Below are 26,792 nucleotides of genomic sequence, written 5' to 3' on the forward strand. Positions count from 1 at the left end.
CCAAACAAACGAATCAGTGATATTTTTTCCCAAGGAAAAAAAGTCGCTGATCCATTAAAAAAAAAAAAAAAAAAAAAACGAAAATAAAGCACACCCCTACTTAAATATACCAACTCTGAGATCACACCACAGTGGAGGAAATGGCAATGTCCCGAAAACAGCCCAGTGATTTTTTTCCCTAAGAAAGAAAATCGCTGTTCCGTGCTTTTGGAATTTCACCATTTTGCTGAAACAAGTTTGATTAAGCAGCGTTCGCAATTTCAAGCATTCACTGACTTAATAGGAACCCGATCCTGTATACTACCCATGTGCCTGATGAAAACGTATCAATCTGTGGGTATCCACATCGCTTGAAAGGACCTAATACCATTATCCAATGCATCACTGTCATCCCCTTATAGGTACAGCACATACTCCTCATTAGGTGTTAAACTATGGACAATAAAAGGCCACCTTCCTATAACACTACATGCAATTGTCTTGCCCTACTTCAGGCACAGGACACCACACCATTAGCTCTATTCCTGTGCTGTGACAAGGTATGATTCCTTCTTCTGACTGCATTTATGTTAGCCAGTACTTGACTCCACTCCACAGCTCACTCTGACCTTTTCAAAAAGATGTTTTCCATATGTTGTAAGAGCATCCATGAGTATATGGTTTTATGTAAAATTCTCTTCTTTGTTACTCACCAATATTGCAATATGTTTTCTCATAAAGGGACCCAGTTAGAGAATTAGCAGTTTAACCCAACCCAGAATGAACTGAAGCAGAGTGGTTAAGCTTTTAAGCAATGTTACCATTAAGTGATATTACAAACCATTATGCAACTTATATTTATTTATGTAACCAACATGTTATATTTGTTACTTTTGTAACCAACATGTTATTTCCCCATTTCCAATGTGTGATTTTTTTTTGTGTGTTAGCTAAGGACAGACAACAGATAGTGCGTAATTGCAGTGGTGACCTATATGTGTATGGGAGGGGTGAAATGTTTGTCCTACCAGGTACTGCTGGTAAACTTCATCAAATGCAATAAATACTTATGCATCTTGGCCATGTGCAAAGCCATCATCAGACAGAAGAAGGTGTGACAAAATAGGCAGATTCATTTCTAAGTACAGGATACGAACAAAGACCTTTACCAGGTAATGTCACTGCACTTCTATTTCAACAAAAGAGTTAAAGCCTACAACTATGTTACAAGCTATTCCTGAAGATTTTGCAAACAAGCAGCAACAATTAAAAACTATTCCTTGAATTGTGATCTGACTGTACTTATTTTAAACTACTGGTTTTAATTATGGATTTCTGGAAATCTTCACAGATTTGTAGTAACCAAAAGTATACAAAATGGTGATACTCACTTTTAAAAAGTTGTATTAAATTTACAAAGTTCTTGTGTAAATTTGGATTGTAGTTACATAGCTCTATGGATCACAGTACTATGCACACATGCAAATATAACATACTTAGTAAGTTAGTGCCACTGCACAGGCAGCAATAAGCTCATGTACGTGTATTCTCACTGTCTGTATACAAATATTGTGGACCTAAGTAGGTACTAGTGAAGCCTGTCAGCTACTTGAGTTATATCGGTCCACGCTGCATTCAGTGTGTTTTACACATTAGGAGTCTCCCTATCATACCTTACACACTATTCTTTCTTGAATTCTAGTAGGAAACTTGTGCATTTCTGTGAGAGTTCAGGGCAGGGCCCCAGGCTGGTGTGAGAAGGATACCAAAGTCTGTTTCACTCTGTACTGTCACTCGTATATAACATGTCTTGAAAATGTTGTTAGTGGCTGTTTTTTCCTAAAAAATAGGAAGCTGGGCTGATCTGGTGGGTGAGCTTGTGGAATGTATACATATTCACAAACCAGAAGAGCAGTACTGTCGCTCCTATGATGACCTGCAATGAAGACACGCCCACCATCTTGTCAAGTGGGTGGAGAAAGTGAGGAGAGGAGATCAAATTACTTCAATAAGTATGACATTTTCTTTATTAATGCAATATCCTACATGTGGGCAGACGCTATGGAAGTCACAACAATCTATTTAACAGTCATTTATTCAGTAATTCTTGAAAACAACTGCTAAGTAATGTATAACATACTTATTATAGCTATAGACTGCTGCTGGAGTGGCAACTTTGCATTTTGTTCATTTGCAGTAAGCAGGCAGTTAGGTGTACATCTAATGATAAATGTTTCTACAACTTTGGCAGTGAGCTTACAGAGAAATCAGAGCTGCAGATGGCTCATTTGGTGCCAGCCTGGCACCCCTCAGTACTAGGTGGAGGAGCAAAAAATATTACTTTTGATCTGATGATACTCCCTTCTCCAAAAAAGAAGTATTAGGTCATAAAGTCCTATATAAGAGAAAAAGAGTCCATACTCCAATTATCATGCCTGTTGTAAATCAAATAGAAACATGTCTGGTCAGCAGCTCCTTACAATTGTTTTGGGAAAAGTACCCATCCTCTTCCACCTCCTATAACAAAGCCTATAATGTCATCCTACCTTGTTTTCCTTGTCAGCTCTCTCTACTTTTTCCCACTTTCCTATCCTGCCCCTTTCCTAACTGGTGTCCAAAAATAATTACCTGCAAAATAAAGTTGCTGACAAAGTTGAAATAAGCTGATAGCCAGCTGTACTGAATTCCAGTATGTGTGGATTCCCATTGTAACATCTTGTACTCTTAGTGCAAAATGGAACTGCCATAAATTTAGAAAAATATATATGGTTACTTGAGAATTTATGAACATAGAAAATGTGCAAAATATGCACACTTTCTTGCATATTTCATTGACGATTTTACACATCTTCAGCTCTGCACTTTTCTTGTGGTCATTTCTTGGTAGGCTTCACAAATGTCATAACTAGCATGTTCATTTACTAAGTGGCACATGTCTCACATTTGCCTTGGCTTGCACATTTGTGCAGAAAAGGACTATAAATACCACCCATAGGTACCTTTAAAAAAATGATAGGTTAAGGGACTACCAGACCCACAATATCAGTAAGCAAGTAGTGATATTGAATGGCATAATAAATATCACACAATGTCAACTGAATTATGCATTTTAAATTTCATAAAAATGTTTAGAAGTTTCTTAAAATCTTGGAAAATAAAAATGACCTTCTGCTATCCTGTGCACTACCTCACAACTCAACTTCCACCAAACAATGTTAACCACCAAACCACCACATAAGCGCTTATCAGTTTTAGATAAAATGCCATTTTCTTCCTTGGCTTGAAAAAACGTTTCCATTTTACAAGAGCTTTCAATAAACTATCACAGAGTCCTTTGAAAATGGGTATAATTTGGCACTTTCATAACATTTTGATTTTAAGTGCCAATCCAAATTTTAAATATTTTTTTATGTTAATCCCCACCTTGAGAGACATGGTGATACAGCAGTAATTACCAATGCTGTCTTGCAGTGGCTTGCTTTACCATTAGCTTGGCAGCAGAGGTACTTTCTTTACTGAGCTTGCATGCTCTCCTTGTCTCTGTATGGGTTTTTGCATGCACTGTAGTTGTATAAGTGTGTGTGTGTGTGTGTGTGTGTGTGTGTGTGTGTGTGTGTGTGTGTGTGTGTGTGTGCGCGTGTGTCCATGCACATGCACACATGCATGCATGTTTGCACATTTATGCATGTGCTTATATTTATTTATTTTTATTTATTTATTTGGAATTTGTTTACTAGAAAAGACTGACTGGGCATGAATCATGTTTTCAGCTGAGGCCCGGGGAGAAAAGCTCCAACATGCATAGTTCAATTAATAAACTACATAATGTTATCACATTAAGTGCAGTAACAAATAGCAGAATCGACATACATGATAAATAATATCATATCAGAAAATCATACAGTGAATACTGAACAACAATCATAGGATATTAAACACCTCGTAAAGTAGAATCAATGGTGATAGCCAATGGTAAAGATGTAAATCATTTTAAATATGGGCAAAAGAATAAGAGAAAGGAAAGAGGATTTTGCTGTTGGGGGTGATAAAGAAATGGAGTTAAAGTAGGGAGCTATTGGAGAGGTAACTGGTGATTTGGCTAATAAGAGAAGGGAGGAAAGGAAAGGGGGAAAAAAGCAAGAAAAAGGGAAGGAAGAAGGAAGGAAGAAGCAAGAGAGGGTTAGAGAAAGGAAGAGAAGGAATAATAGGTAATGTCAGCCTGATGTAGGACATGTACAGAGCCAGGAGTTAAGGAGAAATCTCTTTAGAGATTGTTTGAATATGTGATTACATGGCATTGCTCTAATATCTGTCGGAATACTATTCCAGACCTTGGCTACTGAGTAGAAATATAGGCAGTGACCAATTGATTTTTTTTTTTTGGTTTATGGATTTCAAAGAGGTGATTCTCAGATGAGCAAAGAGGGCGATTTGGGAAGTAATGGTTAAGAATGTTGCTGGTTGCTGTGCAGGATGAAGATTTGTATACCATTTTATGAGCCAGGAGGAGATGGGTGAACTTGAGGTAGTGAGGTAACTTAAGCCAGTTGAAATATCTGAGGGTCGGAGCAGTGGTGAGAGTTGTGTGATTGACTGATTTTAAATCCAGCTACTTTGTTGTAGCAAAGCTCAAGTTTTAGTCTGAGTGATCTGAATGTTGGTGAAAATGGGCGAGGCATATAGTAGTGAAGGAAGGAGGCATGTATTGGTTAGAGTAACTCATGCGGAGTTGGTAAGGAATCTTTTTGATCTATAGAGCATGCCCGGTTTTTGGTGTGTTGTTTTTATGCACTTTTGATTATGAAGATCAAATTTCAGTTAGTCATGTATTATGACACCAAGTAATTTTGTGTGCGGTACAACTTTTTTCAATTTCAGTATTGTTGAAAAAGAATATTTTGAAGTTGTCTTTTGTGTGTGCTTGCGATTTTGGGAAAAATAACAGCAGTTTTGTTTGTTTTGTATTTAGGAAAAGCTGACCGTACTGCACCAGTTTTCATTAGAGTTGAAAGGCTGCTGAGTGATAGATTGTAACTGGGAAGGACTATTAGATGTGCAAATGACAGTGGAGTCATCTGCATATTGTATAAGTGTGGCTTGTTGGGAGGATGTATGTAGATCATTTATAAATATGTTAAAAGGAGATGGCCAAGTGCAGAGCCTTATGGGACACCTATATTAAGTGGGAGAAAAGATGAGGAAGTAGAGAGCCATTTAACTCATTGTAGATGGTTAGATAGGTATCTAGAGAACCAAGTGACTGTTGCACTGGAAAAGCCTAAAGGACACATTTTTGAGAGTCATTTGGTACGTGTGATGGTATCGAAAAGTTCAGAGAGATCTAAAAAGCGGGAAGAAACCAAATTATTGTTATCGCTGGCTTTAATGATGTGGTCGAAAAAAGGCAACAAGGGCAGCTGTTGTGCTACCCACACTGGGCTAAAGCCATGTTGGGTACAACAAAGTTTCTTGGAGTAAGTATTGTAAAAGTTGTTCATGAATACATTTTTCTAATATCTTCGAAAAAGGAGAAATGATTGCAAATACTCTGAAGTTTATTATTTCAGTGGAGTTTCCCCCTTTATGAAAAGGAATAATTTAATTTTTTTTTCCAGACAGAGCTGGGTAATATGACTCATGAATGGCTTGACTGATCAAGACAGAGATTGGGTAAGCAATAGAGGGGGGCAGCAGTCTTTAGATATTCATGTGGAAGTTTGTCCACAGATGGTGAGCAGGGCTTAAGTTTGTGCAATAAGTTTTTTTATATATATATATATATATATATATATATATATATATATATATATATATATAGGAAGAAGAGACAGATTTTAAGTTGAAAACGGCATTGTTAGAGCTTTGAAGTTTGTCAGGGGTGGCAGGATTCTGTAGGGAGTTTTGGGTGAGGGTGGCTATTGAGTCTATAAAGTGGTATTTAAATTTAGAAGCAGTTTCTGAGGGTGAGGTGTCTGGACAAGGTTTAGAGGTACTAGGAGTTCCAGGGTATAATACTTTCTTGAGAGTGGGCCAAAATTTTGGGGGATGTGTTTTTGGTTATCCTATGTGTTGAAGTAATAATATTTCTTACAGCAGTAACTTGTTTTTAGTCATGTTTCGAAGTTGTTTGCAGGTCTGTAGGCAAGCTTGAGATTTGCATTTTTTCCAGTTTCCCCAAGATTTGTCACTCTTATATATTAATTGTCTACTAAAAAGGGATAGCCAGGGTGATTAGGAGAATTTAACTCTGTTGTTTCTTATAGGAGTGAGGCTATTGGAAATGTCAAGAAATATTGTATTAAATTTTAGAACAACATTATCCAGTGGCAGGGAATAGAGGATGTTGTTAAAGATATTGGTATTGAAATTTGAGAGGTTATGGCAGTTTTTATGTGTGAGCTTGCTTGTGTGTGTGTGTGTGTGTGTGTGTGTGTGTGTGTGTGTGTGTGTGTGTGTGTGTGTGCATCCATCCATCTATGTGTGTGTGCATGCATGAAGAGGGGTTCACAAAAATTAACTGGAATCCATGCAAATTTGTTCCTCGCCTTATTCTACCTGTTTTCTAAGATAGGCTCTGTCACGGCATAACCCTAAGCTGATAATGTTTTATATCAAAAATACAAAGATGAAAGGATGATTTCCTTACATTGTGAAATATGACAATGAAAGCACACATTCATTTAAAATAGCATATTAATAAAAAGTGCAACAAGTAATCTACGGCAAATGAATAAGAAAATAAATTTCACGCAGACAGTATGAAAACATTTGTGAGTGAGTTGCATAAAGACAGTGGCATGTTTCATAATGTGGGCACCCTAATACATATTGTGAAAGTTTAGTTTAAAATTTTTATAAACTGCCACCATTATAGATTTTTTGACTTTACAAAATTCATTGTTTTTTAACATGTAACAATAAGAATATCAGATTTTGGACCACAGTTCTTGAACTACTGCAATGTGTTTGCATGATTTACAGTATAAAGAAATTCCACAGGACAGCTATAAAAATCACTGCAGCATAGCTACAAAATTAACCTTTGAATCAGAACAGCAGTGCAATGGTTTGTCAGGTAGATTGTTGAAGAATACATACCAAACATTTTAGAAAAAAAATATTTTCAGCTGAAAAATTTACATTCCATTTCTGAGCACATAACTTTCCGTTTCTGATATCCTGCTAAAACACTAATTTTAGATCTGTAGCATAAATGTATTTATTTTGCAGTAGAGTATATAAGCTTTTTCAAAAAAAAAATCAGGAATGTGGAATACAGAGCATATGTGTCTGAGGCCTAAGCATCTTAATTTAATCTTGAGTGATGTAAAAATATATTTTTGTTTTCTGTAAGCCCAGTATAGCATTATGTGGATACATACCATGGACATTAGCACTGGCTAAGGCTTTGTCTGAAGCTATTCAATGGTTCTGGCTATGTAGTAACATATGCAAAAATAAATAAATAAACAGAGAAACTAGTGGTTTTAAAACATTGAGTTGTCAGTATTTTGAACTTTCAAGATTTTGGCTTCATTATTTTGAATTTCAAGATTATGAGCTTTCAAGATTTAGAAGCGGATCCATTTTTTATATGTAATGTGTTCTAGTTTTTATTATGTTTATGGTTAGATAGCCATGTGTTTTTCTTGATTTTAGTTCTTGTCACAGACTTGATGAAGGCTTTATTGCATTAGTTAGCCAAAAGTGATTCTAGTTAAAAGTCTTTGTATATTTTTTTATGTATATGTTATGCTTTTCTTAATACCTGATTTTGGAAAGTGGGTTACAGATAGTGTTTTCCTTAACTAGGATTTAGCTTGATCTAATCAGTAATGTGTGGGGTTGGTTACTTGCTGTTCTAAAATGCACTTTTATAGCCCTGTTTATACTGTTTGCCATGAATAGACTGGTTTACTATTAGATAGTATGTATATTTTCCATATCTACTTCTATGTATATAAAAGCTGATATGTTTTACATTGGTTAAATATTTCTGATTTTTTTTTGTTACTGATGATCTCTTGTCTGTGATGAATAAATATTTATTGCTTTGGAATACTACCTGGGTTTCATGATTTTTGGAAATTTTGTGACTGAGCTCATCAATGAAGTTTTAAGGCCACTAGTTTCTCTGTTTTTTATTTTTTCCTCAACACTTGTGGTGGTGAGTTTGGAATTAGACAGATTCCTGTGCTTCTTCAGTTTTCAGTAACATACATATGACAACAAAAAAAATCATATCTGCTCTTTGTTAGGAAGCATTGTAAACGATATTGGGGCACGGTATCTACTCTTTGTTAGGGAGCATCATAAACGATATTGGGGTACGGCATGTCACTATAGTAATCTTAGGCCAAGGAATGACCTTTTAACATCTCAAGACACAATACTGACCATTTGTTATCATTCTAACGGTTATGCTTTCTTAATAAAATGTTTGTTAAAACCTATTTTAATCTGCAAAAGAAAAAAATAGTATTAAATATATGGCCTGTATTGCTAAACCCCAATAGAAGGAGCAGTGGACAGCACATTATTAGTTCTCTTATGGCCAGTTGCGGCCATTCATTCCCTCATCTTAAGGTAAGAAGTCTGTAAGTCATCTGTGCTGTATTTTCTTTCAGCATGGTGAAAAGTTGCTAATACTGCGGTGGTGGTGCTGCGGTAGCATTGTCGCCTTACAGTTAGACGTTGCCCGTTCAATTCTCAGTTAGAGCGTCTTCTGTGTGTCGACATGTGTGAATGGGTGTTCCTTCATTGAAGGTTGTGCGTTAGGCCTGGCAAGCCAGCATGTAAAAATCTACTGCCAATCATTAGCGGACCAGAGTTCCGCTGTGGCGACCCCTAACCGGGAAAAGCTGAAAGACACAAATGGTGAAAAGTTGCCGAACATGCAAGATGCTTTTGGCTGTTCTAGATGCAAAGTGTAATTTATAAAGGTTTTGAGCACACTCAGAACATTTATCATATTTGTGAAATGGCATTCATGTTGCTGGTTGGGAAGCAAAGGAAGAGTACAAGATACCGGACAAATTAAATGCTATAGTCTAAAAAATAAAGACAGAATCTAGAGATGTCAAATGTATAAGGAATTTATAGTCTAAAAAATAAAGACAGAATCTAGAGATGTCAAAAAGTATAAGGAATTTATAGTCTAAAAAAATAAAGACAGAATCTAGAGATGTCAAACGTATAAGGAATTTATAGTCTAAAAAATAAAGACAGAATCTAGAGATGTCAAAAAGTATAAGGAATTTATAGTCTAAAAAATAAAGACAGAATCTAGAGATGTCAAACGTATAAGGAATTTATAGTCTAAAAAATAAAGACAGAATCTAGAGATGTCAAAAAGTATAAGGAATTTATAGTCTAAAAAATAAAGACAGAATCTAGAGATGTCAAACGTATAAGGAATTTATAGTCTAAAAAATAAAGACAGAATCTAGAGATGTCAAACGTATAAGGAATTTATAGTCTAAAAAAATAAAGACAGAATCTAGAGATGTCAAACGTATAAGGAATTTATAGTCTAAAAATAAAGACAGAATCTAGAGATGTCAAACGTATAAGGAATTTATAGTCTAAAAAATAAAGACAGAATCTAGAGATGTCAAACGTATAAGGAATTTATAGTCTAAAAAATAAAGACAGAATCTAGAGATGTCAAAAAGTATAAGGAATTTATAGTCTAAAAAAATAAAGACAGAATCTAGAGATGTCAAACGTATAAGGAATTTATAGTCTAAAAAATAAAGACAGAATCTAGGCACGTCAAATGTATAAGGAATTTATAGTCTAAAAAATAAAGACAGAATCTAGAGATGTCAAATGTATAAGGAATTTATAGTCTAAAAAATAAAGACAGAATCTAGAGATGTCAAATGTATAAGGAATTTATAGTCTAAAAAATAAAGACAGAATCTAGAGATGTCAAATGTATAAGGAATTTATAGTCTAAAAAATAAAGACAGAATCTAGAGATGTCAAACGTATAAGGAATTTATAGTCTAAAAAAATAAAGACAGAATCTAGAGATGTCAAACGTATAAGGAATTTATAGTCTAAAAAATAAAGACAGAATCTAGGCACGTCAAACGTATAAGGAATTTATAGTCTAAAAAATAAAGACAGAATCTAGAGATGTCAAATGTATAAGGAATTTATAGTCTAAAAAATAAAGATAGAATCTAGAGATGTCAAATGTATAAGGAATTTATAGTCTAAAAAAATAAAGACAGAATCTAGAGATGTCAAACGTATAAGGAATTTATAGTCTAAAAAATAAAGACAGAATCTAGGGATGTCAAACGTATAAGGAATTTATAGTCTAAAAAATAAAGACAGAATCTAGAGATGTCAAACGTATAAGGAATTTATAGTCTAAAAAATAAAGACAGAATCTAGAGATGTCAAACGTATAAGGAATTTATAGTCTAAAAAAATAAAGACAGAATCTAGAGATGTCAAACGTATAAGGAATTTATAGTCTAAAAAATAAAGACAGAATCTAGGCATGTCAAACGTATAAGGAATTTATAGTCTAAAAAATAAAGACAGAATCTAGAGATGTCAAATGTATAAGGAATTTATAGTCTAAAAAATAAAGACAGAATCTAGAGATGTCAAATGTATAAGGAATTTATAGTCTAAAAAATAAAGACAGAATCTAGAGATGTCAAATGTATAAGGAATTTATAGTCTAAAAAATAAAGACAGAATCTAGAGATGTCAAACGTATAAGGAATTTATAGTCTAAAAAAATAAAGGCAGAATCTAGAGATGTCAAACGTATAAGGAATTTATAGTCTAAAAAATAAAGACAGAATCTAGGCACGTCAAACGTATAAGGAATTTATAGTCTAAAAAATAAAGACAGAATCTAGAGATGTCAAATGTATAAGGAATTTATAGTCTAAAAAATAAAGACAGAATCTAGAGATGTCAAATGTATAAGGAATTTATAGTCTAAAAAATAAAGACAGAATCTAGAGATGTCAAACGTATAAGGAATTTATAGTCTAAAAAATAAAGACAGAATCTAGAGATGTCAAACGTATAAGGAATTTTAGTTTTTGTTTACTCCTTATGCCATTAATTTATTCAAGTTCTTGGCTGAGTGTCCCCTATTAGTACAAGGAACTGTTGAGAAGAACCACTGACACAGAACCATGCAGAGCAATTCAAAATTATTTAGCATATACATGTAAGACTAAATATTTACAATATACATGTAAGACTAAATATTTACAATATACATGTAAGACTAAATATTTACAATATACATGTAAGACTCAATATTTACAATATACATGTAAGACTTAATATTTACAATATACATGTAAGACTAAATATTTATAATATACATGTAAGACTAAATATTTACAATATACATGTAAGACTAAATATTTACAATATACATGTAAGACTAAATATTTACAATATACATGTAAGACTTAATATTTACAATATACATATAAGTGTTGGCAGACTATTGAATGACATTTCAAACATTTGTTGTAGAGAATAAATAAAAATATCTGTTTTTCAGTTGTGCACATTGCAGACTCACATTGTTTTGTTCTCCAGTTTGGTTCTTGGGTATGGTTCATTTTCTATCTTATCTATATACATCTCCCCACCCCTTCCCCCACCTGCATGGATGTTTGCTAGGTGATGGATTTTCATCCTGTATGCTAATGACATGCTGTAAGTGAATTGATAATCATCTAAATTGCTCATAGATATGTGTTTGTATCCATGTGCAGGTATGCGTATGTGTGTGTGTGTGTGTGTGTGTGTGTGTGTGTGTGTGTGTGTCTCTATACTCTGACAAGTCTACAAAGCATTCAAAATGAACTTGTCTGCCTTGTGCCCACTGAATACTGAAGTAGGGTCTGGCTTCCAAGAATACTAAACTGGATTTAGTGAGTAATCATAGAACAAATGAATGAATGAATGACTATTTTTAATATCATAGTAATATTTATGCAGCTTTGATGTATAAGGCATTTTAGGTTATTGTTGTGCTGTTTGGCTTATCCCGGTTAGGGGTCGCCACAGCGGAACTCCGGTCCACTAATGTTTGGTAGTGGATTTTTACATGCTGAGTTACCAGCCCTGACGCACAACCTTCAATGAAGGCACGCCCATTCACGCATGCCTCCACACAGAAGACACTCTAACTGAGAATCGAATGCGACAACGTCTTGCTGTGAGGCGACAATACTACCGCAGCACACTACCACGGGTTTGTATAAGACTTTTCAGGTGATAAGTACAAAAGTACAGAAAGATGACAATATAACAGAACATATAAGATTTATTTTTACAAGGAAGCATAAAAATATGCTAGATTAATGGTCAATGGGAGTTTTTAAGTCAATCCAAGCAGAATTCCCAAGTGCTACTTGTTCCCTTTTATAGACAGGCAATAATCAAGTAACAGTTTTGTAGCACATCACTCCCCTCTGTCCAGCAGAGACATGTGTCACCCTAGGTATATATCTGCAGTTTCTCCTCAACCAACTGTGAATTAGAGAACCAAACAAGCACAGTACGACACAGCAACTGCAGAGTACAAACTTTAGTGACAGTTAAGCACTCTCTTCCCTCTTCAAGGGACTTCCTCAAAACATAAGATACATCCCCACCCAGCCCTTAAATAGCATGTCAATTAAAACAATTATGCAATAAATTAGTTAGTTAAAGCCACGGTGGTGCAGCGGTAGCATTGTCGCCTCACAGTAAGAGGCTCTCCCGTTCAATTCTCGGCTGGAGTGCCTTCTGTGTGGAGTCTGCATGTCCTTCTCGCAGTCGAGTGGGGTTCGAAAGGCATGCGTGAATGGGCATGCCTTTGTTGAAGGTTGAGCATCAAGCTGGCACCTCAGCACCATAAAAATCTACTGCCAATCATGGGCGGACCGGAGTTCCACTGGGGCGACCGCTAACTGGGAAAAGCTGAAAGAACAAACATCCAATAAATTAATTAACCACAAAACCACATCATTTAAAAAAAATATATGTACAAATACAAAAAATACAAAATACAAAAAATATATAAAAAAATAATAATAATACACTATTTTTTGTAATTTTTGTAATAATACATTTGCAGTTTCCCATCCATTTGTCCAAACTGTGTTAGAATTGGATCAGTGCAGTGCATTGTTTTACATGGATGGGAAGCTAGCTCAAGAGCATTGCATCTCTCTCTGGCATGTTCTGTTTAGATTGCTGGATAGATTAAAATCCTTAGAGTGGGTATTTCTGATACTGTTGTTTTTGATGATATGGTGCAGGTTCATCAGTGCAGAGATCACCTCTTTGAAATCTATAGGAGACTGAGAATTGGAATAGTGAACTAAGGTTGTTCCAATAATAATGTGCTGGACACCCTGGGTTCTTTAGAAAAGGAATTTCTATGTGCTTTCACATTGAAACATATGCCTTTGCACATACATTCCAAAGGGAACATTGTTTTCAACAATTGATCTAAAAAGGGCTGAGTAATGAGGGACAATAGCCTACCTGGATGTGGTGCCCTTAATTATATGTTATGCCATATAAAATGACTTCCTAACTGTGGTAGGCACATGATAGGCAAAGGACAGGTCACTATCCATGTATGTCCCCAGACACTTTTTACTGTTTCTACATTAACAGGTGTGTTGTCAATGTTGTAGTTTGTGGAGGTAAATGATTTACCGAAGGAGAAGATTATACATTTTTTTTGCATTTAGTTTGAGCCCATGATTCTCACACAAATTGTTTGTGTGAGACCATCCTAGAGGATGCTTGTGTCTTTGGGGGATTCCACAACTGCCCTAGGTTTGCAGTCATCCTCAAACTTGGTCAACCACAGCCCACTTGAATTGGTGTGGACATGTGAAAAGTAAATGCCAAACAAGAGTAGGCCCAGTGCTGATCCCTGCAGAACTCAACTCGTGACTGGCCTTCTAGTATAGGTGGAATCACCTACTATTGTTTCTTACATCCTTTCTGAATGCCAGTGGGTGGCATATGGTTTTAAGACTATTTTTGTAATTTTTCAATTATAACTGGAAAATAGTGTTAAATGCCTTTGCCAAATCGAAACAGAGTGCATGAACTGGTCTTAAGAACTGATTTGCCCTCATTCATGGCTTTTGTGAACCTGTCATAGAAGTTCATTTGGTTCAGCAGGCATGATCTCCCCTTGCAGAACCCAAACTGACTAGGGTCCATAGCTTATAGATTTATAATGTCTTGCCATAAAACATCCATGGCAATTCTTTCCATGGATTTACAGATTTATATGGGTCAGACTAATGGGGCTATAATTTCCTGGGTTACTAGAGGGACCACCTTTTTACAGTGAAATGACAATTGCTGTCTTCCAGTCCATGGATACAAAGCCAGTTTCAAGACTGATATTAAATAGCTTCATTACGGGTCCCTATGAGTACAACGAAAACACATTATGTTGAATGCGTTTTTGTCGACACATGTAGAGCAAACAGGCAAAACAGCAAAGCGGCTGTTCAGCGAATTCTTTCCTTGGGAAAGAAGTCGCTTGACCGCTTCGTTGTTTTGCCGTGTTCTGAAGTGTAGTGTGGTCCCTTGTCCGGTATAGCTCCCAAGTGTGATTGTGCAACAGTTACTGACCTTAGGGTTAGGGTGCGGGTTAAGGTAAGTGCATATGTATGAAAGTGTTTACTGTTTTATATTTTGTGTTAAATGTATGGTTGAGTTACGTGTGTATGTGTTTTCAGTTGTTTACTTTTGTTTTGGGGGGGTAGAATTAGGGTTAAGGTAAGTGTGTATGTGTTTGGAGCTGTTTATGTAAATGTGCGAGAGTTACTGACCTTAGGGTTAGGGTGCGGGTTAAGGTAAGTGCATATGGTTTAAAATGTTTACTGTTTTTTTCCGTTAAATGTATGTTTGGGTTATGTGCATATGTGTATTTAGTTGTTTACTGGTTTTTGGGGGGTATAATTAGGATTGGGTATGTGTGTATGTGTTTGGAAGTGTGTTTTTTTTTTTTTGCGGGGGTTGGAACAGCGATTTCTTTCCCTAAGAAAGAAAGCTCTGTTCTTTGGATTCGACATTTTCAGCTTTCGCTGAAAATGTGTCGATGTAACGTCGTTTTCTGTTTTAATCATTCAATGTTGCAATATAGACCCCTTCATTACAGGGGTGGACAAGTCTTGTCTCAAGCCCTGGTATATTATAAGGACCCAAAGTTGCCATGCTTTTTCCTTTGGAGAACACCCTTAGCACCTGTTCTTTTATGATAACATGGGGTGGTATGGATTTTAGTATCTCTGTAATGGTGACCAGAGGGGAATGTGGACTGAAGTTTGCAATGAAGTAATTCATTAATGTATTTATTTACAGAAGTTGAACACTGGTCAATGATCAATTACAGAATCAGCATGGAGTACATGACAATATACAAAACAATGTACAATATAAAGTTACACATAGGTTATCATATATATATGACTGCACATACATGTTTACATAAGGAGAATAGAAAGGGAAAATAAAATTATCAGTAGAAAGAAGTGGTGCAAATAAGACTAGTAATGACTTGATTATGAACATCAGTAGCATGCAGTCAGATGAGGACTAGTTTATGTGCTGGGATTGTAGAGCAGTAAGGCTATCATAAACCATGGCTGAGAATGTGTGATTCTGTTGATGGTGGGGGTGATTTGAAATAGTAATAGGATCCACCCAGTAAAAAAAAACGAGTTAAGTAACATACCATTTGCATGAGCAGTTGCATGAGCAGCTTAATGTGTGAAAATGCTGCAAAAAGTGATTACTAACAGCATACTACGGAAAAAGTATATACTGAAGGCAAAAACAAGGGTAAGAAAGTATTAAAAAAGCCTCATTGTACTTACATGTTTATACAGGTCCTACAGATCTCGTGGCCAGGTTAAGCCCCACTGCACTCGGGCTCACTCAGTGCCCCACCCTGCCCCCAAATTCCACCCGCCCCTACTAGTACTAAATAACTCTAAAACCACTCCCCCTCTTTTTGGAACTAATCAACAACTCTCCAGGCATTATCAGGACCCTCCTTACCTAAGATAATATCTAGACAATGCCTCTGTTATTGGCTGTGAAACCTTTCAAATTAATGATATTATACTGCCTACAACCCTTGATGATAATTCCATATCTTCTCACCACCTACGAAAATCTGTCCTACCTAGGGTACCACTACCCAAAAAGCCAAACCACCACTCCACTAATACAAATTAAATTAGACCACTTAATAATCCCCCTTACGACTAACTCATTGGATACAAAATACCACCAACCCATTAGATCCAGATATATCAACCCCAAAACCAAAAATTACCCAAGACTAATATTTAAATTCCTGAAGCTCACAATTACACTACATGGCAACCTCAAAAGGGATGGGGACATTCATCCAAACCCGGCATAACCTCACTAGTTGATCCTAGCCCCAATTTTACTATTCCCACTAACTTACGGACTTTAAATAGATCTTTGAACTCACTCCTGGTCAGTCACCTAAATATTAGAAGCTTAAATAATAAAGTCCACCACCTGCATGCACTCTTAGATACACATTCCCCGGATATAATTTGTCTTACTGAAACCTGGCTAAAACCATCAACAGCAGAGGTTTTACCCCCAGGTTCTAACATACTAAGGTTAGAAAGTACCACTAGGAAGGGAGGAGGGGTAGCTGTACTATACACAATTACTCTAGATGTGACCTCTGATTCCACACAACCCCCCCCCCCCCGTTTGATAATGCTGAAATTCTCATTACCAGGCTTCAAATTAATAAAAACAAAAGTATTAACATAGCCTGTGTCTTCATTCCCCCAGGTAATAACACAAACACCCTAGAAGATATCCTCTCTTGACTGTCTAGTAACTACCCTCAAGAAACCATTGTTCTAGGAGACTTCAACACTGACTGGAATATTTGTTCCTCAGAATCTCTAACCATCCAAGTAAATCTATACGGATTTACTCAGATCATATCCTCCCTACTAAAATCAGTAAAGCTAACAACAAAGATAATATCCTAGATTGGATACTCATTAATAGCCATCCCCACATGTATAGGGCCGGTACTCGACCTGAAGACATAAGTGACCATTTTCTTACCTATATAATCAGGCATAAGACTAAAATCTCCCACCAACCTACTTACAAAACAATTAGAAACAACAAAAACGTTAACCCCGCTAATTTCCAAAATGAACTCAAAGCATGTAATTGGGCAATCCTAAAACATCTACCACTTGAAGAAGCTGTATTATATTTCAATAACAAATTCCTAGCCATCCTTGATACCCATGAACCTGCACGTTCTATAAGAACTAAAGCAAAAGTTGCTCCGTGGCTTTCAAAAGAAACCAGACAAATGATCTTACTTAGAAACAAAGCTTGGACCACTTGGCATACCACAAAATCCTCCTTAGATCAACTTAGATTTAGACAACTAAGGACAACACTAAAAAAATCTACCACCCTAGATAAAAAAAACTTTTACTGTCATTTACAACAGAAGCATCAAACCAATACGCAAAAGTTTTGGGCAGGCATAAATAAACTTATTCACCCAGGGCAATGCACAACTCCTAACTCCTCGGCTACCATCCAAAAACCTTTCGAAGATGTTGCCAATTCCTTTAATAGTTTCATCGCAAAAACTATCCAGTCACTAGCTAACCAACTATCTCCCAGTTGCCCAAGTCCTAATGCTGCCGCACCTAGTTCTCAACTCCCCTTTAACTTTCAACCAGTTTCCACATCATTTATCCGTGTCCTAATCAAGAAACTAAAACCTACCACCCTTGCAGTGGATCTCCTCCCATCTGAGTATCTACAAAAAGCTGTGGATGCCATAGCATACCTGATCTCTATCCTGATCAATAGAACTATATCAGAAGTCACTATCCCCTCAATCTGGAAGAGATCCCATGTTATTCCACTCCAAAAAGGGGGCAGTTCCACTGAATGTCAGATTACAGACCTATGAACAAAAAGTGAGAAGCTTCTGGCCAAAAACCACCTCTTGTTAGGTAAAACAGTCTTGAAATTTATTCGATTCCAACTGCAACTGCTATTGCAAATAAAACCACAAATACAAAGTAGAAACTCAAGTACCATAAAGCGCTTTTCGTCGACCTGAATAGGTTGACTTCTTATCCTGTATTAAATACATTTCTACAAGAGGTGGCTGTGTTATTGGTGTACTTTACAGTTTTTTGCTTGTGTTTGTTGTTGGATTTGCACACTGGCTTTGTTCCTGAACTGCTTCATTATTTTGGATTAGCTTGAAGAATATGTTTGATGCTAAAAGATCAAATGACTGTGTCTTCTATTCTGATACATGTCCAAGCATTTAGAGAAATTATCACCACCAGCGTTAATTGGCTAACAAAGGTATGCCAATTACCACAATGGCAACAATCTACACTTTAGAGTTAAAGTAAATCTGCACCAAGACACACCTCATTAACAGCTAATTAACATGTCTCTGAATTAAATACTGCACTTTCAGACCCAAATTCGCTTGGTACCCCTACAAGTCCACACATAACGGTTGCACAGGCAACTCTTAAGATTTACACACACACACACACACACACACACACACACACACACACACACACACACACACACACACACGCATGTGCACACACAGTCAGTCAGTCATGACTGATGAAGAATGTAATTGACTGGGACTGAATTGGGGGATGACAGCTGATGTGATACCTCAACTTTGTGTAAAAATGGGGAAAGGGGGATTGTTGATTATGATGAGCACATACATGTTCAAAAAGAGGAAGAGTCACTTTTTCTAACATCAAGTACTTGACTCAAAGAAGCACCATATCTTCTATGAGAGGGCTGACAAAGACTACCTCTTTGAGGAAAGATTTGTAAACTTTTAGCAAAGCCAGAGATAATAATCAGGGATCTTAATAGATATTAGCTATTGCAACAAGGTACAGCTTGACTGAGGAATAAATGAACCAGCATTAAAAATCTATGATAGATATTTCAGAAGGGGAAGAATGGGAGATAAGAAGGGGTATAGTGTCTTGGTTGTTAATCAAATAGAAATAAAGTGGTCCATGTGTCCTTATATGTCCTATAAGTGTAGGGTTTTTGGGAGGGGAGAAGTAATCTGAGCCACTTGTGAGCAGGACATAGGCTCATTGACAACTACTCTAAGTGGAGAAGTCATGTGGTTAACTTGAATGAACAGATGCCTAGATTCTCTCACTCTGAGTGGGTCAATTATATCCTTAAGAGACACGGCCATAGTGGCTTCTCTAAAATATGAGGTAAAAGTCATAAAAAATAGACTTTCTAAGGTCAGGGAGTGCTATTAAAATATGTTTGGCTATTTGTATTGTAGCTGCCAGTATTAACCTTATCATCAAAGGAAGCAATAAAAAAGGAGAAAGGAATCTAGATGAGCCCACATTGATAGGATGTGGGAAAGTGACTTGTGCATTTAAGCATCTCAGCAAGTCCTGTACCACAAATGAAACAAATGGACAATGGAGAGGCTATGAGAGGAAATTGAGGAAAGTGCATCTTGGACAATTGGATGGGAAATCGGAAATTCATCCCTCATTTGTCATCTATGTCTCTAATGGACATGGGTCACCTGTAAATGGTTCATCTCCCAGGCCCATGCTTACACTTATCAAGAGTATCAGAACTTGTGAGGGATTTAGGATGCATGGCTTGGCTTAAAAAGGCCCTTGTGGTCGATAACCTAGTAAATACCTATGAACTATGACAGACCACACAATCACATTTAAATATGTAATGACAGAATTAGTCCTCTAGTAAATAAGTGTCCCCTGGAATAGTGATGGATACCAGAAAGTGAATGGAATAAACCACCCACTCCTATACTCTAACGAATGGCGCAGTGGTGCAGTGGTAGCATTGTTGCCTCACAACAAGAGGTTCTCCAGTTCGATTCTCAGCTGGGGAGCCTTCTGTATGGAGTCTGCATGTCCTCCCTGCAGTTGTGTTGGTTTCCTCTGAGTGCTGCGGTTTCCTTCCACATACAAAGGCAGGCGTCTTGAGTGATTTTCCCCAGGCCTCTTCTGAAAATTGGCTTCATTCCAAGCTGGACTTTCTCAGTAAACAAATGTTAAATAAATAAAAATAATGACACAAGAGGCATAAACAAGACCTTCCTTATTTGTGGATATTTACCAGACATCCTGAAATATCTGCCCTCTAAAATGCCCTCACACCACTAAGGCTGATGTGTACATAGGGAATGTAGCCAATGGAATGATTAGGAATGGTAGGAACGAGGGGTTGCATATTGTCAAATTCAGAATTACATCCATAACTGGAGGTAAATCTTACATATCTTAAAAACATGAACCCAATAAGATATTGCATCCAAAACCTAAGACCACTGTTTTTGGAGAGACCACGTTAGTGTTTTTTAGTACAGTATGGCATATGGTAGCTTTGTTATGGAGGTTGCAATGATACCTAACATTGTTAGAAAATAATCTGCTGATAAAGTCTGAGATTCCAAGACCAGCAAGACTTTTGATCATAGACAATATATCCTGTCTTGTTTATGATGTGCTGTGCACAGAAGTTTGTCAAAGCTCTATCAGAGGAATGTAAGCATATGTTAAGGGGAATCATCTGAGACTTTGAAGGTTACCTATTATGACCATACAGAAGAAAAGGTGGGATTAAAGACTCCCTTGGAGCAGTCAGAACTTCAACCATAGGTGTACGTAGGAATCAGGATTATAAATATCAGAATACCATGTCTCCCAACAATCTCTTATGGGACATAATTAAGATTACCCATTTGGTAAGCACCCAGAGAACCGAGAAAAGGTTAAAATGGATAAGAACTGGATACTTCCCTGAAGCAAGGAACTTCCTAGATTTCTGTATTACTGTTGATGTGGAGAAAATAAATTTGGATGCTCAAAAACATATCCATCTCCAACTGATAAGCTAGTAAGGATTGACTGTACCATGAAAAGGTTTAGACCAAACAGTCTAAAATTGTCCTGAGATCATTAGAATTTTTTGGCAATAACAAAGAATTTGCAGTAAAGTACTGGCACTTTCTAATCTAGAAGACCTACTAAATGTTTTTGTTTTGAAAATGGCAGTGTACCTTCATTATTGATAGCAGTACCCAATGGTAATGGACATTGGAAAAGGGAAGAGAGTGGGTGATTGGACAAGCTAGAAAATTAATTTTATATTCCCTACATCTGAGAGTCATGATCTACCTGTCCATAATGATAGAAAACTGTTGAATCAGGCAGCTAGATAAGAGTTCAAAAAACTGCTTCCAGAGAAGTAGCAGATAGATGAGGATCCCTGATACTGAGATCAAAACATATCTGAAAATCACCCTGGTTCCTGGACTGCCTTCCAGACTATAGTGCATTTCTTTTTCTTCTAAATGCTACATCTGAAGCACCTCTGGCAGTGGCTGCTTTGCATCCTAGAAAAGAAGAGTTGCGGTAGCTGTCTAACCAACAGAGATGTGGCCTTTGTCCTCTTTCTACATACATTTCAAATATGCCCTGACCTCTGGCCTGAGTACACAAGGAACAATCCGTTAAAGTCATTCCACAGTATTGTATGAACAACGTGTAGTGCTGTATAGGACCTGCATCAGAACAATGATTATTGATGCTGCAATAGAAGCCTTGAGATAATAAATGCTATAAATTTAGTTACACAGTGGTGAATATTTACAAAATCTACAAAGGGTTACAAAATCCAGCACAGACAGAGAGAGAGACCAAACAGAGGGACTGAAGCATAAATATAACTATAGTGCTCAGTGTATTACCTGAGTTATTTGTGTAACATGTTTTGTGCAGTTTTCCACTGTAGAACTCCAGACCGATGATGGCAAACATGAGAATTGCAAAAAACAACAGCAACCCAATCTGGAGTAGAGGCACCATGGCTTTCATGATTGATTTCAGTACAATTTGCAAACCTGGAATAAAAAGAACATTTTCAAATGACATAATTAACTGTCTGGTCATTACATGGCGATCTTCATTTTAACATGTGGAAACATACAAAATGATCAGTGCCCACCAGTACAACAGCTTTATTCTGGTAGCTTTTCAGGTACAGGTTATAAAGGTTAACACCAAAGATATCTAATTGTCTGTAAACATTGTTTATTTCCAATAATCAGTCCTACAGTCCTCCCAAAGGGTGGGTATCAGTATTAGCATCAATACTTCAGATTTCACTTAGCTATTAAAGATGACAGATTATTTTTGTAAATACGTTCATTTTCATAGCAGAAATTATTGCCCAGTTCACATACATCTATTCTGCTGTTCTTTTTATCTACTACAAACAGACCATTTCAACATCAAAAAATGCAGTGGTAATGGTGAGTGAGTGTTCACATTTTTTACTTCATTTTGGTACCATACAATAGAATATGAGAATCAGATTTGTTGATGAATAAAGGAATTCAAGATGGTTGTATCTTATATCAAAAGATGTTATCACCAAAGTTAATAATGACATACGACATGTCTGGTCAAAACATGAATTCTGTAACATCACCAAGTCTTCTCTCTTTATTACTAATGAATGAAATTAAACTCTTATTAAAAGTAAAAAAAAAAAAGAAACCTGAGAAACATCTAATAGATTTTTGTAAAAGACAACTGCACCCCCAGACTCAAAATTTTATTAGAAAAGCTCACCAGACTCTGCTACACTTTGCTGTGAAGGAAAGGTTAGTTTGCTTTTTATTTGTTAAATTTTGTATTACTTTATTGCCTTTTTAAAATTTGAATACTGTGATGTGGTGTCTTTACCTTGTGTTTTACTTGTATTATGCTTTTAACTGCTTATTAAAACTTCAAAAAAGGCCACAGTTCAGTCTCTTGTGAGTCAGGCAGAAATTAGAACTGGCCAATTAAGGACTCCTACATAAGATAGAAGAGGTAACAATGTTAATCATTTGTGAACTGGGGGTGGAGCTAAGTACTAAACCTTCTATTTAAGGGGTAAAATAAAACATTTCAGAGCTTTACTAGAAAAGCTCACCAGACTCTGCTACACTTTGCTGTGAAGGAAAGGTTAGTTTGCTTTTTATTTGTTGTATTTTGAATTACTTTATTGCCTTTTATATTTTGAATATTGTGATTTGTTTTCTTTACCTTGTGTTTTACTTGTATTCTGCTTTTAACTGCATATTAAAACTTCAAAAGAGACCACAGCTCTGTCTCTTGTGAGTCAGGCAGAAATTAGAACTGATCAATTAAGGACTCATACATAAGATAGAAGAGGTCACTTAAGGTTAATCATTTGTGAACTGAGGGGGTGGAGCTACAAACTAAACCTTCTATTTAAGGGGTAAAATAAAACATTTCAGAGCTTTACTAGAAAAGCTCACAAGTCTCTGCTACACTTTGCTGTGAAGGAAAGGTTAGTTTGCTTTTATTTGTTGTTTTTATATTACTTTATTTCCTATTTATATTTTGAATTCTGTGATTTGTTTTCTTTACCTTGTGTTTTACTTGTATTCTGCTTTTAACTGCATATTAAAACTTCAAAAGAGACCACAGCTCTGTCTCTTGTGAGTCAGGCAGAAATTAGAACTGATCAATTAAGGACTCATACATAAAATAGCAGAGGTCACTTAAGGTTAATCATTTGTGAAATGAGGGGTGGAGCTAGGAACTATACCTTCTATTTAAGGGGTAAAATAAAGCATTTCAGAGCTTTACTAGAAAAGCTCACCAGACTCTGCTACACTTTGCTGTGAAGGAAAAGTTAGTTTGCTTTTTATTTGTTGTATTTTGTATTACTTTATTGCCTTTTATATTTTGAAATCTGTGATTTGTTTTCTTTACCTTGTGTTTTACTTGTATTCTGCTTTTAACTGCATATTAAAACTTCAAAAGAGACCACAGCTCTGTCTCTTGTGAGTCAGGCAGAAATTAGAACTGATCAATTAAGGACTCATACATAAGATAGAAGAGGTCACTTAAGGTTAATCATTTGTGAACTGAGGGGTGGAGCTAGGAACTAAACCTTCTATTTAAGGGGTAAGATAAAACATTTCAGAGCTTTACTAGAAAAGCTCACCAGACTCTACTACACTTTGCTGTGAAGGAAAGGTTAGTTTGCTTTTATTTGTTGTATTTTGTATTACTTTATTGCCTTTTTATATTTTGAATACTGTGATTTGTTTTCTTTACCTTGTGTTTTACTTGTATTCTGCTTTTAACTGCATATTAAAACTTCAAAAGAGACCACAGCTCTGTCTCTTGTGAGTCAGGCAGAAATTAGAACTGATCAATTAAGGACTCATACATAAGATAGAAGAGGTCACTTAAGGTTAATCATTTGTGAACTGAGGGGGTGGAGCTAGGAACTAAACCTTCTATTTAAGGGGTAAAATAAAACATTTCAGAGCTTTACTAGAAAGGCTCACCAGACTCTGCTACACTTTGCTGTGAAGGAAAGGTTAGTTTGCTTTTTATTTGTTGTATTTTGTATTACTTTATTGCCTTTTTATATTTTGAATACTGTGATTTGTTTTCTTTACCTTGTGTTTTACTTGTATTCTGCTTTTAACTGCATATTAAAACTTCAAAAGAGACCACAGCTCTGTCTCTTGTGAGTCAGGCAGAAATTAGAACTGATCAATTAAGGACTCATACATAAGATAGAAGAGGTCACTTAAGGTTAATCATTTGTGAACTGAGGGGGTGGAGCTAGGAACTAAACCTTCTATTTAAGGGTAAAATAAAACATTTCAGAGCTTTACTAGAAAAGCTCACCAGACTCTGCTACACTTTGCTGTGAAGGAAAGGTTAGTTTGCTTTTTATTTGTTGTATTTTGTATTACTTTATTGCCTTTTTATATTTTGAATACTGTGATTTGTTTTCTTTACCTTGTGTTTTACTTGTATTCTGCTTTTAACTGCATATTAAAACTTCAAAAGAGACCACAGCTCTGTCTCTTGTGAGTCAGGCAGAAATTAGAACTGATCAATTAAGGACTCATACATAAGATAGAAGAGGTCACTTAAGGTTAATCATTTGTGAACTGAGGGGGGTGGAGCTAGGAACTAAACCTTCTATTTAAAGGGTAAATAAAATAAAATCTTTCAGTGATTTACTAGAAATTCTCACCAGACTCTGCTACACTTTGCTGTGAAAGAATGGTTAGTTTGCTTTTTATTTGTTGTATTTTGTATTACTTTATTGCCTTTTTATATTTTGAATACTGTGATTTGTTTTCTTTACCTTGTGTTTTACTTGTATTCTGCTTTTAACTGCATATTAAAACTTCAAAAGAGACCAGAGCTCTGTCTCTTGTGAGTCAGGCAGAAATTACAACTGATAAATTAAGGAGTCATACATTAGGTAAAAGAAGTCACTTAAGGCTAATCATTTGTGAACTGACGGTGTGGATATAGGAACTAAACCTTCTATTTAAGAGGTAAAATAAAACATTTCAGAGCTTTACTAGAAATGCTCACCAAACTCTGCTACACTTTGCTGTGAAGGAAAGGTTAGTTTGCTTTTATTTGTTGTATTTTGTATTACTTTATTGTCTTTTTATATTTTGAATATTGTGATTTGTTTTCTTTACCTTGTGTTTTACTTGTATTCTGCTTTTAACTGCATATTAAAACTTCAAAAGAGACCACAGCTCTGTCTCTTGTGAGTCAGGCAGAAATTAGAACTGATCAATTAAGGACTCATACATAAGATAGAAGAGGTCACTTAAGGTTAATCATTTGTGAACTGAGGGGGTGGAGCTAGGAACTAAACCTTCTATTTAAGGGGTAAAATAAAACATTTCAGAGCTTTATTAGAAAGGCTCACCAGACTCTGCTACACTTTGCTGTGAAGGAAAGGTTAGTTTGCTTTTATTTGTTGTATTTTGTATTACTTTATTGCCTTTTTATATTTTGAATACTGTGATTTGTTTTCTTTACCTTGTGTTTTACTTGTATTCTGCTTTTAACTGCATATTAAAACTTAAAAAGAGACCACAGCTCTGTCTCTTGTGAGTCAGGCAGAAATTAGAACTGATCAATTAAGGACTCATACATAAGATAGAAGAGGTCACTTAAGGTTAATCATTTGTGAACTGAGGGGTGGAGCTAGGAACTAAACCTTCTATTTAAGGGGTAAAATAAAACATTTCAGAGCTTTACTAGAAAAGCTCACCAGACTCTGCTACACTTTGCTGTGAAGGAAAGGTTAGTTTGCTTTTTATTTGTTGCATTTTGTATTACTTTATTGCCTTTTTATATTTTGAATACTGTGATTTGTTTTCTTTACCTTGTGTTTTACTTGTATTCTGCTTTTAACTGCATATTAAAACTTCAAAAGAGACCACAGCTCTGTCTCTTGTGAGTCAGGCAGAAATTAGAACTGATCAATTAAGGACTCCTACATAAGATAGAAGAGGTCACTTAAGGTTAATCATTTGTGAACTGAGGGGTGGAGCTAGGAACTAAACCTTCTGTTTAAGGGGTAAAATAAAACATTTCAGAGCTTTACTAGAAAAGCTCACCAGACTCTACTACTCTTTGCTGTGAAGGAAAAGTTAGTTTGCTTTTTATTTGCTGTATTTTGTATTATTTTATTGCTTTTTTATATTTTGAATACTGTGATTTGTTTTCTTTACCTTGTGTTTTACTTGTATTCTGCTTTTAACTGCATATTAAAACTTCAAAAGAGACCACAGCTCTGTCACTTGTGAGTCAGGCAGAAAATAGAACTGACCAATTATGGACTGA

At 35.9% G+C, this 26,792-nt stretch overlaps 1 protein-coding gene across 4 annotated transcripts in view; it reads right to left on the bottom strand.

Moving 5' to 3' along the window:
- LOC122813204 (voltage-dependent R-type calcium channel subunit alpha-1E-like) overlaps positions 1 to 26,792 on the bottom strand; it is a 4,399,719-nt gene that overhangs the window by 2,879,714 nt on the left and 1,493,213 nt on the right. For all 4 annotated transcript variants that reach the window (XM_044085387.1, XM_044085385.1, XM_044085384.1 and 1 more), the window contains one exon: positions 21,842 to 21,994. In XM_044085387.1, the coding sequence (XP_043941322.1) occupies positions 21,842 to 21,994 (153 nt within the window). The remainder of the gene's footprint in view (positions 1 to 21,841; positions 21,995 to 26,792) is intronic.

This window comes from Protopterus annectens, chromosome 10.part0, assembly GCF_019279795.1.
Source record: "Protopterus annectens isolate FY-2018-M chromosome 10.part0, PAN1.0, whole genome shotgun sequence".
Taxonomy (NCBI): Eukaryota; Metazoa; Chordata; order Ceratodontiformes; family Protopteridae; genus Protopterus; species Protopterus annectens.